Raw genomic sequence first — 19,142 nt, 5'->3', positions numbered from 1 at the left:
TCAACTACTTTACTTTCCTTCTTTCTTCCTCGTAATCTTCTTATTTAAATGAATAAATAAATAAATTTCGGAATTTATATAGCGCATTTTTCTAGAGTATTCAAAGCGCTGTAATTTCGTTGCGTGGTGAATCATCACAAACAGATCGCATCAACTAGGCTGGTTGCAGCCGAACCTGGCGCAAACCTATCTCCACTTAGAGTGTAACATCCATTTTATGCACCTCCCCAAATTCTATTGGGTGAAGGAAGTTTTTGATAGCCAAACAACTAATCACCGATTTTGAACGCAGGAGGAAACCGGAGATCCCGGAGAAAACTTGCGAGAGCGAGCATGGATCGGGATAAACCAAGTGCACATATAGGCCTTGGGCACGGCCGTGGCTTGAACATGGGACCTCGGTAGTGCAAGGCGAGGGAACTACCACTGGGCCAACTCGCTCCCCCAACTCGCTCCTTATGTTTGCTTCTTCGTTGATCCTTTTTCTTCTTTGTCATTATCTGATCTCCTTTTTTTAACTTTATTTTTTTGACGGAAGTCATCGCTGTAAGTTTTATTGTAGATTTGGAGTTATATTCGTAATAAGTAAAATATTAGCAGCGATACCACCAACAATATCAACATCAGCAAAATCAACAATTGCAATAATATCAGCAGCAGCAGCAACAAGATCTACTACAACAATAACATCAAGAAAAACAACGTCAATCATCCTCGTCTCATCCTCACTACATCCTTCTCAATATCATCAATAAAATCAACATCATTATAAATATCTATATCATATCAAAAGTAAAAAATCATCAATCTTCAGCTTTTTAAGAGACTTTTTGTATCTATTCATTATTTATTAAAATACTCCAGACTTGCTCATCTCACAAATTGCATAACAGTAATTTGATCTACACTGTTGTTAAGCTTTAGTTTCCGGAACTCCATAAGATGATGAGTGCAAATGGCAAGTGGTGAATCAACGTAAACTATAGACAGGAAGCCTGAATAGGCGACAAAATGAGAGAGGTGCTTATGTTGTTAAGTAACATAATGGATTAATGCATACATAGATATCGTAAGATACGAGTATCGGATTACTAAGAGCGATTCATTCAACTTCAGTACATCGTGTGTCTTTCTTGCAAGTGCCAAAGAAAATTAATCATTTTACGTTAGTGCCCCAGGAAAATGGGTGGCCAACATGATTAGTGAAGTCGTTACCCTTAGACATGTGCTTCCCTGCCAGGTTATAGTACTACGATGATATGTACGCATTTAATTGTACCTCAAAATACCTTGGCACTTTCATTTCCTTGTGTTTCAAAATCAGTATGCTATATTTATTATGAATCTGAAAATAAAGGAATGAATTTACAATATGCGGTGTGGTTGTGGGTATTGGGTGTTTGTGTGGGTGGGGGTTATTGGGATTGTGTTGGGTGGATTGGGTGGGTTTTTGTGGATTGTATCTGTCGCCACTGATGGTGGTGTGTGAAAAGATGGGGAGTGTAGTGTGGGGTGTGTATGTACTGCGACAAACTATGCTTTAACGTCGTAGCCTCATGTGTGAGTTGGCGAGGAGTGCAGGGGTGGGGGTGTGTGGGGCGGGGGATGTGAGTGTGCTTGTGGGAAAGAAACAGTGTAAATATCAATAGCTTATTATATTAACTTTAAAGGCAAACAGTATAGCTATATATAATATTAACATTTTAAATTAGCCACAGAGAAAAATTTAAAAACAATATTTCCTATGTCAATTGTGCATTATTGAGTTTTGTACATAACGTGTAAAAGTTGCGTGATAGGCATTCTCTTTCCTATCAGAAAGTACGTTACATGGCAGATTGATCTCGCGGAGGTCAGAGAAATCAAGAAATCACTTATTTGATTTTCGACGGGCCTCAGAATGAGCATGAAGTAAAAACCCATGACTAGCTCTAAGGCAATATACGCAAAGGCGATTTGGCGTAAAGGGGCATTTGTAGATTGCATGCAGTTAAGATTTTTGTAGGGTAATTCTCTTTTGCTCATTGCAAATAATGAAGTGCAAGTTAAAGAGTATATCTATGGAGTTAATCGGTCGAATAAACTAAACAAGAAAATGACATTTTATCAAAGAATTAAAGCAATTGACCTTTTCGGTTAATCCCATAGTTAAATGCTATTAGACCTGAGATGACGACATCTCAGGTCTACTCGCAAAGGCTTATGGGGTCAATACCAGATAGAGTGGAAAATATTGTCAGGTTAATGTACGCCCATTCTTTGTGCCGATACTTTCAGTTGTTTAATTTATATTTGAGCAGGAACATGTCGGTTAACGGACGCCCACAATTTGTTACCAAAACAACCAAGTAGGGTAATTCTCAAAACCACTGTATTCTTCGGTACTTTAGACATGAGGATTTGGATTTTACTCTTAAATGAAAATAAACACATGAAGCATGATTAAAACATAGTGCGTTAACGGGGCGGTATTATCCTCAAAGCCAGACAACTAATATTATTGAATGTTACTCGGATTATGTTCCTTGGACATCTTTTACCCTGGAGTCGGCAAGTACAATGTACAACCAGTGTCAAAATTATGGGTACGGTGTAGCCATCAGTTTTTAAGTATGTTAAAATATGTTTATCCGCTTGTTACCAAATCCAACTTGAAGTATATGTAATAGAGTAATAGAAACAAAAGCCATTATATGTTTATAAGCATTGATTATGTTGATAGATTTTTATTTTTATTTATTTTGATCAGAACATACTGCACCTGTCTTTTTTTTTCAGAAGGTCGTGGGCTCTTCACAGTATAATCTGAAAGACATATTGCTATAGGAGTCGCATAGGAGAGATTTGTAGTGGAATTATTTTTATGCTACTATTGTGTGTTCATCAGGCGCAGTGACATTAAGTTACACTGGTAATGTTGTTATGCACATCCTATTGAAAAGCCTTAAACATATCAAATATTTCAATGTGACAGTTTTCTCAACACAGAGTTTCTTCAAAACACAGTACCAACGTCTTGTATTATATGTGAGCTAGGTATCGCTGAAGACGGAAAAGAGTTTCTCCGAAAACAATGATAATAATTTATAGGTTATTTTTGTTACATATTACAAGTTCATCGACAGGTCAATTTTGTTGTAACTTTAATATCTTAATGTCGTTTATGGTTTTCCTGCATATAATTCCGCTAAGAAGTAGTCATTACTACTCAAAAGAGCAATCTACGATTAAGGATCTATTGAATCTATTGAATCGTACGGAGGAAAAGTCCATTTGGTAACTGATCAGGGGACACGTATTCATGAAAACTCCCAAAGAGCTCTAGAACATCTATATTAATTTTATTTCAATGATGTAAAATCTGTATAATGCAATCTTCATATCGCACACATGTCATGGAGCTTCATGGTTTGTATGAAAGTCCCATTAATTTATGTAAATGTTAATGTTGTGGATACAACTAGTTTTTATAATGTTTTGCCAAAACATTTTTACAAATTAAGCGTAATACTTACCGCCCTCTATCTGTGATAGTTTGGTATTTTCTCGCCAATTATATGGCAGATTGATCTCACGGTAGAGAACCGGTCTGGGAACTCAATAACTCAATTATCTGATTTTTCGTCGACCCTCAAAATGAAGAAAGAGTTGAAAGATATGACTGGCTGTAAGGCAAAAATACGCAAAGACGTGATAGCGTAAATGTGCAGATATTCCATGCAGTTAAGATTTTTGTTGATAAGTAAGGGTTTCAGGCGCTAGCGCCCTAAAAGCAGCACATTTTGATGTATAGTACCATTTTTTTCAAAAATGTTTATGCTTTATCCAAATTTTTCGCCCTTTTGTATTTACTAATTCTTTTTGCCGCCCTTCGCTTGCCGCCCCTGTTTTTGCCGCCCTTCTTCTTCCGCCGCCCCTTCATTTTGGCCGCCCCCTACTTTTACCCCGGGGGCGCCAGCCCCCAAAGCCCCCCCAAAAAAAATACTCGCATGCTATAGATGGCGTATCCATGTATACTGATGTTGATTGTCAGGATGGCGATCAACGTGTTGCCTCTCATTATTGTGTACTTACTGTCACTTATTAATTGACATCGGGACCGCTTTCTTTCTTTATCTTTTAAAGGTCTAACCATTACCTATATAATTCAACAAAATATTAGTGTCAAATAAAATCAAGTAGTGGATATCTTTAAAGCAAAACAAAAAAAACAGAAAACGAAAGACAAGTACATTTTTATTAAATACTATGATACCAATGTAAGCTTAATTTGTCTAAATTTCTCGGAAGCCTTCAAAGCTATATATTTAACAACATTTCCAGATGCATATGCAAGCATGTCATTTATTAGCGAATAGTATGATTGATACAACTTTATAACCACATATTCTTCAAAGGGTGCGCTTCTGACAATTCTGTGTAGACTGTAAAAAAAACCATTTTGGATGATGAATTGTCGCCAATACATAAACAACCACTAACTATAAAGCAAGGTATACAGCATTTTATGATTTTTATCAGCCCGCAATCAAACACCGTCAGAATTTGATGTATCCAGCCTGGCGTAAATCTGAAGGAGTTATGAAAACCATATGACGACTGATGTGGCCGATACTTTAGCATGTCATCGACACCGCCAATAGTCAGTGGAAACATTTATTAAGAATATCACTGATGATAAAATTAATAAAAAAACACCTAAAAGGGTGATCTCCCATTGACATAGCGAGTAAGGTGATTGGTAAATCATGCACTCCCGACTCGGAAAAGGGTGCATAACTGGAATTCCAAGTTCCAAACAACTGGTATTTCTCTAAAAAAAAGGGTTCAAAACTGGAATTCCAAGTTCCCCGCAGTGTTGTTGTGTATTGGTTTATGAATTGATATGGGACCATAGTGGTCAACTACAAACACGTAAAGTGTGCTGAGGCTTGTGGATCAACGTCTTTATTTCAACTGCCATTAGAGGATCTTGAAACAGTACTGAATATTTCCAGTGAATATAACCATGTACATGATAAAAAGTTCAAAATTCTTCTGAACAAATCCAAAATTTGATGTACATACCTCGATCAATAACAGTTTCGTGCTAGCACTTTCTCAAATTGAATGACCAATCCCTGCACCGAGACGGCTGCCTCCTGATGGCGCTGTTTGTTTTATGATTTGGTCATGCATGTGCGGAAGAAAGTAGTTCCATTCGATTGCGAGAGAGAGTACACGCACGCGTACAAGGGCGGTTTGTGGGGATTGCTTTATAACGTCACTACCGTACTTGAGGTAAGATGTCCTTTGTTCTATGCAGCAGTATACTTGTGTATATGTGACAAAACACTTCGAATGATATATATTACAAACCCTAATAATAAAAGAAGAACAAAAAAGCGAACACTAAAAACACGAACGGAGCACCGAACCGAATCAACCATCCAACAAACCATAATTATCAACAAATCAGCTTAATATAACTACTTGCTTACTAATACAACCAGCCGTATTTTGTTAAATGTGATGCGATCAATCAAAATCAGGCGGAACTCGGAAATGTTCAGTTTCTTATAGGATAGTAAAAGGCATTAACAAAGCTGCATTTTGCAGAAAACCGTATTGATATGGAACAACCAGTTCCATAGATATGAGCGATTAAAGAGTTTTTAAAACAAAACAAAAATATTTCCTTTGTTTGGCTATATCTCAAGATTTCCGAGTTCCGACTGATTTTGCTTGATCGCATCACAGATAATCTAGCCGATATATCAAGTCTTGAGTACCGAACATGTCAATAATGTTTATAGAAAACTCGCCAATTTAATTGTTTCAAACCATGAAGCAAACTGTTGCAGATCTCTCAAGTCTCTGCGTTCTCTATAAATATTATACTGCATTATATTCTGTACTCTTTTAAATGAATCTACACATATGAAGCATGAAGCAGAGTGCGTTGATGGAGTGGGATTATCCTCCAAACCAGACAAACTAATCTTATTGAATGTTACTCAGATATATTGCTTAGACATCATTTACCCTGAGTCGACCTGTACAACCAGTATCAAAATGATGTGAACCCATCGGTTTTAAACCGTGTGTTAAAATAGTGCGTCCACTTCGCACAAGATCCGCTTGAGATAGTAGAAACAAAAGCTCTTTGTTTATAAATCATCTGAGTATTCTATCGGGGAAATATATCTCTGTTTTTGACATTTATACTTTCAACAGACTGTCTTTGTTGAACATTATATAAGGTGTGATTATATATTTTGATAATAACATCGTAGAGTATACTGCGCCTGTAAAATGTTTCAGAAGGTCGCCTCCGCTTCACAATAAAATGTGAAGAACAATTATTGCTTTAGGAGCGGTAAATTTTTGTATTGTATGCTATTGTAGTATATCGGCACTATGTTTCCATCAGTTCCAGTGACATTGAGTTACACCGGTGAATGTTTTTTTATATTTAAAGCGTTGTGATAGTTTTGGCATCCACTTCTCCGAGTTCTACAAGACGCTGATTGCAGTACTCTAGAACAAGACGAATGTTCAAGTGAGTACATTTGGTACATTGGTGTTTTTTTTTCAATAACTCTCAAATTGTAGAATATAATTTTAGTTAAATTTCATATGCATGGATAAAAGTCCTCAGTCATGTTAATCGTATGCTTTTGATAATAAGAGAATAGTCATTGCTAAGCAAAACAAAACAATCAACAAATAGGTACCCATCTATCGGATCTCCTTAATGCAAATAAACATCAATCTTACGTACGAAGGAATTTTCTATACTGCGCCAAAAGTATCCGAACCGACTTGGAAAATAAATTCTAATTTTAAAACTAAACCATGATCAAGATCATGCAGACTTACAAGTACCTCCGTACATCTTGAATATTTCAATGTGCTTCGTATTCGTAATCGCATGGTCAAGGTTACTATTAATGCAGTTTCATATTGTTTTGAAACACTATGCACATACTATGAGGCTAAGAGCTAATTGTATATATGAATAAAATGAATAATTATACATGTTCTCTATTTATTTAGTTTAATTCAGTTCAAGTTCCGAGAGTGGACATCTACTTGCAGCATCGTAGATACAAAAACAACTTAAATATCACTTTTAAATGACACCAAACTATTCATTAATCAAAGCATTTTTGAGACAGCGGACCCACCTCCAATGCGGGTAACTAATTTACAATTCATATTTTAGTTTAGTTTCAGTTGCGAGCGTTGACATCTATTTGCTGTGTCCTAGAAAAGCTTTCAAATATCACTCTCACATAGGAACAATATATTCATAAACCTGAGTAAATATGGGAAAACTACCACCTTGCACAAAATAATATGCAATTACCAGTTACGCCCTAGAATTTGATTGCAGTGCCTTCCGTTTCTTCAAGGGATAGTTCCTGGGTATTTGGTAATTTAAACAAACATAATTGCTTAATTTAGGTCGACAGAACAATAACAACAAAATGATAACGTTCTTTGACAAACTTCTAAGTAAATGGAGGTAGAAGATGTCCGTAAAGGCTTCTCGTTTGAAATACAATGACTTAAATATGTTATATTAGATAATGTTGATCATTACATAAATAGCTTGAATGAAAGGGTAGGTATTTTTATACTACTGTTGTTCTATTGCTCTAAAATTGTTGATACTTTTGGTCGCAATGATTGCTTGTAACTTATATTACTTATTGTTGGACAAAATTGTATGTTCTTGAGACGAAGTGTATTATTTGTATGGTCTGAAGAAAATGAAATGCAATGATGAACCATGAACCACATATCAGATAAGAACGTGGGAGCTAAAGTTAAGATCTAGTTAAGTTGTCAGGGGCTTTAAAGGCATCTGAGACGAAACGAGAGGTTTCATCAAATCACTTGCACCGTATCGCAAGGCAGTTTAGGGGAGTCATCGACATAATAACCAAAAGGGTGACGGCATTAAAATAGCAAGCAAGGTGGTGGATGATGCACGCCAGAAAAAAAACTTAGTTTAATGACACATTATATTAAAGCCATATTATAACATTTACTGAGGAGAACGCCCTCAACATTTTTTTTAAATTCTGTTTTTTACACGATTGTAATGTACTGTAGTCAATAAAGATACTCTGCAAAAATCAAGAGTTTAGGTGCTGTAGTTTTGTCAAAATCCGAGATTTTGAATAAAACGATGGAATCGGCGTTTTATTATTACGATGGAAATATTAATCGAACACGTATGCACAGTACGTACACGGTGTGCGGGATACACATACACACACACCCCGAGGATCGTACCGTATTATAACCGCGGGAGTAACATGCATGGACGCTAGTAGTAAATTCAAATTCCTAAGCTTTACCTCACTTGTTCGGCTCAAAATTAAAAGGAGACATATCTGACAGTAAAAGCTAACATTTTATGGAAAATAAATACTAATCTATTTTTACAGAAATGTTATAATATGGCTTTAATGGAATTACAAGCTGTAAAGGGTATTTCAATTGCCATTGTTTATGCAAGGCTCTTGACTTTGTCATATTATAGACAAGCACATTTCATTATTTCTCATTTTAAACTGAATATCACCTCATACAGTGCTTGGAATTTTTATTTAGAAACGTTTTGAAACCTTGTGACCAAACCATAATTCCAAAGCTCCCTTTAATTAGGATTTTGCCCTTATTTTCTGCAATAGCCCATTTTTTTTGGTCTGTTGTTGTTTTTGTTAAAAATAATGCGTACTGGGGAATCTTTATAACAAAATGTGCAAAATATTTGTCGAAAAGGTTTCAACAAAGATTTTATGACGTACTGCTTATTTGAACTATGGACTCTCACCTCTACATTGAAACCAGACCCAGATGGTATATATATTTTCCAAAGAAACAAAGATGTATTAAGCGCCTTTCACAGACTAGACCTTTGCGTCACCTCACCAAGAACCAACCGTTTTAATGTTATCAATTTAATGTTTGAAATGCTGCAACAGTCACACACAATGCTATACTAATACAACAAGCGTTCATTCAACTTTTATTGATCGCTAAAACAGTATGTAACTCCTAAAGACGTTCATTTATTGTAACTTACAAGTAATCTATAGAATTCTCCATTTTTACTGTTTAAACAAAAAAGAGTTGAAATTACAATCCAGTGTTGCTATACCTATATGAGCGATGACCTTGATAACCGATTGGTGGCGTTGAACTCATTTGCACAAGAAACTACTTATCACTCTAATTAGTCCAAAGTAGCTAGTTGTCATTGCTAAATAATGTTAAGGGGTCGGTCGCCCACCTTTGCACAGTATTTTTGGAGCCTGAGAGCACATCAGACATATCGAATTGCATTCTTAATACAAGGAACGTCCTTCTGATATCAAATTATTTTGGTCTTTTTAAAATGCGCGATATAATACACATTTTATGGCTAAATTTGTCAAATTTGATATTTATGAAACTTCTTGTAAAACGGACAAAACTCACTGAGATAGACACAAGAAAACGGAAAACCACGGTAAGTGATATATTTACAAAACGGAACTTTAAAAGTAGAACACGGAAAAATTATGGCTTCAAGTTAAATGGTTCTTTTACTTCACACACACATAAAAAAATAAAAAATGGGTTTATCGAATTGTGTGTTCTACGCTGACAGTGTAAAGTAAAGTGTAAAACCCGGGTTGGCAATTTTTTCCTGGCAGATTGATCTCGCGATACCCTACTTCGATTATCCCTTTTCCTATTCCACCAGTCCCAGTGTCACCCTAGCTTATGAGCGTGAATTCCGAGAAGAGGCCTTCTTCAGGATGATGACAGTTTTAGTTGCACAGGGTTTGTAAAAAAAGCAGATAATAATGGTATCTATCGGAGTAGACTAATCTCCCGATAGAGTGCCGATCTGAGAACACGATAGCGAACCGAGCCTCAAAATAATCATTGAAAAAACATGACTGGCTCTATTGGATGTTAGCGTGAAAAGGGGAAATCGACTGCTCAGTGCCAGAAGTTGGTAAGGTCAATAGCTGTGATGTGTAGATGAATACAATATGTTGTGTGTAAATTCCAAATGTTCACAGGGCAGCTATTACACTTACCCAATTCTGGCAATGAGCAGTTGATATGTACATGTAGATTCCATGCAGTTAGGAATTTGTTCATAAACATATGAGTAACTTGTAGGATATTTTTATTTTTGCTCGTATTGTTGTAAACATATCGATAGGACACTCGAAGGCCGATGGTGAAAATCGATGTAAAAAACTTGGGGCATTTTATCATTGAATAGTACGTCACTCGTCCTCGTTTAAATAAAATTCTTCCTCCGTTAGGTACCACGGAACAATTCGCAAACCTGCCCGTTTGTTACTTAGAACTTAGAACCATAGAGCATTAATATATGTGACCGTACACCACGAATCAGCCGTAAAGTCGGCCCGGTCAATTGTGTTTTATTTCGTGTTTAGAAAATATATATCATAAGCTTTAAAATGGTATATCATTCGACTTCAAACGATATCCAGAAGAGGGTTTATGGTTTGTTGAACTCTGCTCCTTCAACAAAATGGTACCCTTTTCGGTTCTACATGTGTCTCTTTTTTCCACATTGCTGGTAAAAATATCAAACAGTCATAATTGGCGGTCATTTTAAATCATCCCCAAGTCAACGAGGTTTAGGAATGTCCTCTCATTATTAATTGTTGGTTATACATACCTAGACAAAATACAATGCTTTGTAACCTACCACTTGAACAGGAATAGAAAAAGGTAGAAGACTGTTATCCTCTTCAGCAATAGGATTATTGATTGGTTTAAACGGTGTTTGACTCGCGCTATCAAATGAGAAACATGTCGCATCAAATTGTGGTATCTATGAATACGACCTTCACGCACATTTTACACTGTAAGTACTCAGAATACAATTTGCTGACTCTACGGCTCATTCGTAGTGTACGGCCACATATTGAGGGGGCACTGAGTTCCAGTGGTTTCTTTACAACCCAAACACATGATGAAATTTGGTGGTTTACACTATTGACTGATTACGATCAACTGATATGAATTATTAATTAGGTTTTTCAATACAATCGCCTCGATCAATTTTGCAGTGACCATGATGATGAAAGTACTTCATTGGCAGTCCGTTGATGTCAATGAACTATACGCCTTGAAAACGATGGAATTAAATTTTAACATAAGCAAATGAACAATTAATACAATAGAAGAAGACCATCACCTATGACCTGCTTAGTGCTTGTGCATGTTATCTTGTACAAAAACCTGAATATCGTAAACATCAATATTCGTTTATTCAGTATGTACTGCGCATTAACCATATAACTACGAAAGGGGGGTTGTACCACTCGCTATAAACAAAATGCATGTGTTTACGCCCAAACGGCCTAAGCTAATCGTAGATCCATCTTTTGTTGTTGTCGTTGTTGTTGTGTAAAATTTAACCAACCTAATAGTGTGAAATTTTTAATCAGTTTTTGGTAAACTTTTACCCTTTGTGGGGTAAACTTTACCCAAACACCAAGTAAAAATTACCCAATATCCAAGTAAAACTTTACCCAACCACACCTGTGCAACCTTTACCCAGCTGACGTCCATGTTCCTTTTTTACCCAAGTGTTAGTTTTTTTTTAAGAGTGTACATACAGCCAGCGTTCGTTCAACTTTATATATGTATGTCTTTTATTGAACACTAATACAATAAGTAGCTTCTCTACACGTTCATACAATTTGCCATTTCTACTGTTTAAACAGAAAAGAGTTGAAATTACATTCGAATTGCTATACCTATAATGAGCCATGATATAGATGAACGATTAGTGGCGTCGGAACGCATTGCATTGGCTCAAAATAATATGACTTTCAGTTTCAGTGACATAAGTACATGTATTCATCTTTCATATTATAAAACAGCCGTTGCAGAATGACTAAAAATGCTTTTCCATGATTGATACCAGTATTTACCACTTAGTGTAGTACAAAAATGAACATCGATCCTGTCAGCCTGTTAAAGTCTGCAAAAATATAGTGAAGCTTTAAAGTAGATTAAAGTAATATAATCGAGAAATCCAACTAAGGAAATATATATGATTGACAACAGAATTTCGACAAAGGCTTTGTTACCTTATGAGACATTTGAACAAAGCCCGATGATTTTAAAATGTTGTTCCATTAAGGAGTGTTCAGAATAAATTAATATTTACACCAATAACAATAGCTTTGTTTATACCTATACCCATAATGGGACCCATACAAGTACTTGTGTCCTAATTTCCGTTATCATGCCCGTACCCGTACCCATGGCTCCGATCCCGTACCCGTACTCGCGCCCTATTTTGGGTTCGGACCCGTACCCGTACTCATGATTAGGGACCCGTACCCGTACTCATGGCCTGGGACCGTACCCGTACTCATGGTCCGGGACCCGTACTCGTACCTGTACTCATGATGGGTCCCAATGCTACAAGTCTGGCGCTCCTGGAGCAAACGAAATCAATCTATCGATTTTCGAACCGTAGTTGGCCCGGTCATTTGCTTCATGGCAGACGTATTACTATACCTACTACGTAGCCCTACTTCTAAAAGGGGTCGTTGCCAAATCCCTTACAAAAAGGGTAAAACCGAAGTAGTAAACGCAAAAGGTTTAAAAATGTCAACAGCGGAACCATGTAAGGGACGCACCATTTGACTCTGGGGGCATAGGAGTTTAAGTCAGGCGGATTTATGTTTCTATTTCAATCTATACCTTTGTTCATCAGTAAGGCGAAATTTTTCTATAAGGCGAAATTTTTCTATTTCGTCTCACTTGTAGTAGACGAAGTGGTTTTTTTTTTCAAAAACTCCATCCCCCCCGATATCAAATGGTGCGCCCCTAACGAAAGAAAACATGACATTAGAATGTGTTTACTCGTCTCTTCTTATCACAACCAATATATCACAGATGTTGTCAAAATAACTTTTCATCACCATCATCAACTTTTTCAATACGTGAGTTTTCTTGAAAGTGACGCATGACGCGATCACGCACATCATCTGGCGCAGATTTCCTAAAATCAATTACGTACGTCAGAAAATCTATAAGCATATCACCTTCTTCTGAATGGCCATTGCTCATGAAACCAGTGATGTCAGTTGGATTCGTGTACATGGATTGAGTATACTCGATTTGAAGCCGATCCAATATGGATTTCACTTGAGAAGAATTGACCATATGATTGGCTGCCTTGACATCCATTGGATCTGAATGATGTATAGGGATACTCCCAGCTCCTGTGTGATCTAAACACAAACAATAAACAATTATGTGGTAGGATTTATCACAATAACATTTTTGCTTCAAGCATAGCTTTTAATCATCTATCAGTCAAAGCCATATCTAACATTGTGCTTTGGCGACGAGGAATATCCCGAGGGGCGCAGCCCCGAGGGATATTCCGAGGTCCAAAGCACAATGTTTAGATATTTCACAATACCCGAAAAATAACTGATACAAAGTCATTAACCTCATTCATAACCGTCACTTTTCACTTTTTTTAAATTTAATTTACGTCAAATTTTCTTCTTTTAAATTTGAAAACAAAATATAATTTTAACAGTATCTTTCGTTTTCCCTGTAAAAAATCGAATAGCCCATTAGGGAAATACCGCTAGCAACCAATCACACTAGCGCGCAATCAGGCGATGTCCAAATACGGCGGCCAGCGCCCGCGTAAACTGTTCGAATGCATAACATGTCACGTAACGCGGTCATTGTTAAGCGTACTTTTAGCTACGTCACGAGACGCGGTCATTATACTTTTTCAATAACTTGCATTTGCGTCCGCGTATTTTAAAGTTATTATCTGTGATTGGATTAAATACATCGCGTATATTAATGAGGTTATGAATATGCATCAGAGCCCCATTAAAATAGATTTCCCCTTTTGCGAAAAGTTGCACTTCCCTTCTATTGACTGATTTGTCTTCATGGGTTAAGGGATCTAGAATGAGCGTTTATGGCGTTTCGACAGTATTTTTGTGGGACATGAGAGCACCTCAGACGTATCGAATTGCATTCTGAATACGAAGCATGTCTTTCTGATATCAAATAATTTTCATTTTTGAAATTCACGATATAATACAAATTGTATGACAAATTATTAAAATTTGATATTTTTCAAATTTTTGATATAATACAGTCCTCGAAATAAATTTGTATAAATCTAATGATATATTCTTAAAGTGTATGTAGCTGGGAGGAAAAGCCGATGATCAATTGAAAATTTTGACCTTTTTATATTGAAGATATGGATTTTTTTCCCAAAAAGACCCTATTTTTTTTGGTGTTTTGGGAAAAAATCCATATCTTCAATACGAAAGGTCAAAATTTTCCATTTATCGTCGGCTTTTCATCCCACCTACATACACTTTAAGTATAAATCATCAGATTTATAAAGTTTACATCAAGTACTGTTAAATATCAAAAATATCAATTTTTAATGATTTGCCATAAAATGTGTATTACATCGTGAATTTCAAAAAATTAAAATTATTTGATATCAGAAGGACATTCTTTGTATTCAGAATGCAATTCGATATGTCTGATGTGCTCTAATGTCCCACAATAAATACTGTCCAAACGTTCATACCCCTTCCCTTAATGAAAGGTGTGATGGAATTATAAGAGTTTGAAAGAGCAATCGATGGGTAGAAATGGTTGAAACCGGGACCTCTGTATTGCATGTTAATTATTCTGATGTCTGACGTTTCAGTGACTCGTATATTGAAAGTATTTCGTCTACACAGATAAAGAGCTTACTTGGCGTACTTTAATTAGCATTGAGTGCAATATTATACCTCCCTTGCTATTTCGACAACGTGGTCGTATAATATGATCATTTTGTGAATTGGTGGATTTTCACAGCATCCCAGAATACACTTATGTGCTGAAATACCAAATTTTACCTTTTTCAGCCAGATCAAACCATTATACAAACATACGCCAGGTAAGGATTGTTAATATGTTCTTTCATGTGCAAATAACCAGTTTTACGCTCTACTGGATTTGTGCATATATATCAGGAACTGCAAGTTTACGTGTTGGGGTTGCGGTGTACATACATCAGTGAATTTTCCCATTTTTCATTTTAAATTTCATAACCCTATTTTGTCTCACTTTTGAGGGCTCCTATTTTTTGCAATGAATACATGAAACCAGCAATTACTCACAAATACCATCCAAATCCTAAGAGCCCAGTGATATTGCTGCTGTAAAGAAACCCATATGAGACATGCTGAGGTACACTACACCAATTTGCAACAACAACAAAAAATGACCTCACTGATTTATTTCATATTTCCATACCTGTCACTAATACGAGAAGAAGTATACCATCAGGTTCAAGAAGCTTGTATAACTTCCTTATAGATACCGATGGATCGCCAAGAAAATAGACAGAATGGATCAGTGAAATGAAATGGTACTTCTGGCTATTGGAAGTTAAGAACTCGTCAAAAGTCTTCTTATGCCACTGAAAGCTGATGGTTTTAGCGATAGGATTTCTACCAACTATATCTTGGTATTCGGTTATCAGGTTGCTCGGTTCCACAACACTCGCAGATATCTTTGGGAATTTTGCCGCCAATTTCTGTAGCTGATAAAACTCTGCTAGACCTAGATGAAAAGGAGGAATAAAACACAACTTCTCATAATTACTAATTCTAATTACTATTATAATTATATACCTTAACTGATATGGAGTTGTTGGAAAGGAACCGTTGGAAACTGCTAATTCACTAATAGCTTATATAGTTACATATAGTTAAATTCAAATAAAATTTGTGCTTAATTTCATAAGTGATTATAAAAAAAAAAAAACACTCCGTCATATTCATCATGTTCATATTGGGATACCGTTTATATGGGAACGTTTGAGCCGCAGTTTTGGAGTATTTTTGAATGGTCGTTTTACATATTTTTTGGTATATGAAGCTAAATTTCAAGATTTCAATTCAGTGGGGGCAGGGCCCCCGAAGTGCGCAATTTTGATAATCGCGTAATTTCGGTTACAAAGTAACGTACATGCATCGTTTCCCAAATTTAAACTCGAATCTTGACATTTCACTTCGCAGAAGTTTCTTTTAAACCTTCATGCAAAATTAGAAGTCAATCGAATAAGTGGTTATGGGTAAACCACTACTCTCTCTCTCTCTCTCTCTAAGGTCACATTGCATACACGTATGCAGGTGTGGTTCGTATGAGAGTATGCCATCGAATGCGGTCATCGGCAGCCCTGGTAGCCTCAGTGATGCTCAGGCCTGTGATAATTTTGATGTCGTCAAGCCAGCTCGCTGCAGGTCTGCCTCTTTTGCGTTTGCCCTCAACCATTCCTTGGACAATTGTTTTCTGAAGACAGTGATGTCTGGTGATGTGGCCAAAGTATGATAACTTTCTAGAAATGATATTGGCTCGCAAGGTCTTCTGAACTCCAAGCTCTTGGAGAACACACGCATTTGTTTTCCTCGCAGTCCATGGAATCCTCAGGATTCGTCGATAGCACCACAGCTCAAAAGAATCCAGCCTCTTCCTGTCAGATAGTTTCATCGTCCAGGATTCAGATCCATATGATGCCACAGCAAATGCTGTTGATTTTAGCAAACGAACCTTGAGGGATGAAGGAAGTTTACGTTTCCACAGTTTGGTCAGGTTTGAGACTACACCTCGAGCTATTGCCAATCTTCGTTTTATCTCCTGGGTGCAGTCACTTTTGGTGTTAATGATGGAACCCAAAAATTCAAAGCTTTCCACCTCTTCAATGAAATCACCCTCTAAGGAAAAGTTTGCATCTGTGTCATTTCTACCTACGTCTACAATCATGACTTTCGTCTTCTTTGTGTTCAAGATCAGTCCCCTCTTTTCACTTGCCGATTTTATTGCTTTCAATAGATCCATCAATTCCTCTTTGCTACTGCAAACCAAGGTTGTGTCGTCTGCATATTTGAGATTTGTGATCCGCTGACCACCTATGGTAGCACCTCCTCCAAAGTCTTCCAAAACATCTCTCATGATGCTCTCAGCATAGATGTTGAAGAGCTGAGGAGACAAAATGCACCCTTGTCTCACACCTCTGCCAATTTGGAACCACTCTGAGTCACCTCTACTCGTCCTGACTGAAGATTCCTGATCCTGGTATAGCGTACTGATGAGCTTCACCACGTGACCGGGAAATCCCATATCCCGCATGATTTTCCATAGGTCTTGATGGTTGACACAGTCAAAAGCCTTGCTGTAATCGATGAAACCAATACGCGCAAGGTTAAAAATGATGCAAAAAAAAAAAACCATTTCGTGTCTAGAACTAGAAATACTTAACCTCATTTTTCATGGATAATAATTTGCTAATTCAAAATTATCTCAGTCCCGGTCTCCACTATGCACGATTACTTTTTATTCATAGCATTATTCCAAGCATTGTATACTTTTTTTCATACAAGAATTGTTTCCGTTATTTTTTTTAAATAATTTTTTTTTATGTTTCCAAATGTCCTTCTCAAATAGTTTGTATTCAACAAATCAAAATAAACAATAATTATGTAATATTTTATAATCGGCTGGACCATTGATATGTGCCTAAATCATGATCTAAAAATGCAAACAAATCTGAATATTGATTTACAGTCCACCTGCGAGAAGCAAACTTGTTTGAACACATGTAATAAGTAATTTTGAATTTGAATCGAAACATATTTTTGTTACATAACTCCCCGGGCATAACTAATGACAAGACACATGCCCATAGCCCCACCCTCTCTCACCACTATCTACACCCACATAAATAAATTAATAATTAATTAAGTAATTCATTCATTCATTCATTCATTCATTCATTAAGGAATTCATTCATTCATTGTATTTTTTCACTTGACTGTTATTGCACGTTACGGTACGTTATTATAATTATTGTTTGTATTTTTGCACCTCGATTCAGCCTGGAGTGATTCGACCACTCGCCTAACATCATGCTAGCGAATGATTGCCTTTAAAATCTAGACGCACAAGGTAAATTCCAGGTTCATTTCCCAAACATTTTCTGTGATACCAAAGATACTGTTGGATACTGATAAGAAGCAAACATAATTTACCATCGCCACTTCCTATACCAAGAAAACGTATCTGCTGTTGGTCCAAATTCTCGGCCAAGCTGCTTACAACATTTGTTTCAAATTCTGTCTCTGTCCATTCCATAAGTTGTTTCAACCCCGCTGGTTTTAGATTTCCGTTAAAGCATTCATACGTCTTGTGGTAGTATTCCATGTCACTTAATATATTTACCAACTTGTTTTCGGATGCCATGATTTTAGGGTTTCTTTTTGTAGGACTCGCTCGAGTCGCGACGTCGTCGTAGCGATTTTCAAGTAGGCATGTACATCTAGCTATAGTACAGTAAAAAGGAGGTACATGTGTAGTGACCCGCTCTGACAAAAACCAAGAACAAGTCGCATTTTTGACATTTCGTAACTTGAATAAAAATGTAAGCACGAGACAATAAGCTTTAAAATGACAGCAATATTACATCTATAGCATCAAGACATGGATAATTTTGTAAATGATACCTTGATATTTTTGCTAAATTGCTATTCTGAGTAATGAAAGTTCATTTAGTCCCACAGTTAAATACCGTGAAATTAAAATTTGATTTTTTTTCTTCTTTTTTATGGGAATGTCATCTTCTTTTTTATGGGAAAGGCCTATAACTCAAAAACATGTCTGGCGACTTGTTCCGGGTTTTGTTGAAGCTGGTTACAAATGGTAAATGCACCTCTGCTGAAAAGGATCAGGAGTACTTTAATGTTGATACATGGATGACCCCACTGATCAAAGGTCTTCGATCTACGCGTGTCTCGCGTTTCGGTAATTTGACTCGCTGTATACCTGTATACCGTTTTGGGGCAGTTTGAGATGAACTTGACACATATATGGAAAGGAGACGCTCTTTCGTCCCGATTTTGATAGTTGCTGTTACCTTTATTTAAAAACAAAAAAGATTTGACACAACATCCAATGGGGTAAAAACAAATAAATATACTGCGCCAAAAAAGTATATCCCTACACTTGAAAAAAACAATCATAATTTCACAACTGAAGCATATTGGGGTAAA

At 36.6% G+C, this 19,142-nt stretch overlaps 1 protein-coding gene across 1 annotated transcript; it reads right to left on the bottom strand.

Moving 5' to 3' along the window:
* Positions 1-12,162: 12,162 nt before the first annotated feature.
* On the bottom strand, positions 12,163-18,230 carry LOC140147608 (histamine N-methyltransferase-like). Its single transcript, XM_072169383.1, has 3 exons — positions 18,126-18,230; positions 15,349-15,657; positions 12,163-13,283 (listed from the first exon to the last, which is right to left on the bottom strand). Exons 1-3 carry the CDS (start codon positions 18,226-18,228, stop codon positions 12,952-12,954), a joined length of 744 nt encoding a protein of 247 aa, XP_072025484.1. The 5' UTR covers positions 18,229-18,230; the 3' UTR covers positions 12,163-12,951.
* Positions 18,231-19,142: the final 912 nt, after the last annotated feature.

The sequence above is a fragment of the Amphiura filiformis genome, chromosome 3, assembly GCF_039555335.1.
Source record: "Amphiura filiformis chromosome 3, Afil_fr2py, whole genome shotgun sequence".
NCBI classification, from domain to species: domain Eukaryota; kingdom Metazoa; phylum Echinodermata; class Ophiuroidea; order Amphilepidida; family Amphiuridae; genus Amphiura; species Amphiura filiformis.
This window is presented reverse-complemented; position numbering and strand designations above follow the sequence as displayed.

Bases quoted from the DNA above. Each gene is read 5' to 3' on its own strand.
- LOC140147608 (XM_072169383.1), bottom strand. From the start codon at position 18,228: ATGGAATGGACAGAGACAGAATTTGAAACAAATGTTGTAAGCAGCTTG. The intron at 15,658-18,125 runs GTAAATTATGTT...CTTTTCATCTAG, and splicing joins TGGTATAGGAAGTGGCGATG to GTCTAGCAGAGTTTTATCAG. The intron at 13,284-15,348 runs GTATGGAAATAT...GTTTGTGTTTAG, and splicing joins TCTTCTCGTATTAGTGACAG to ATCACACAGGAGCTGGGAGT.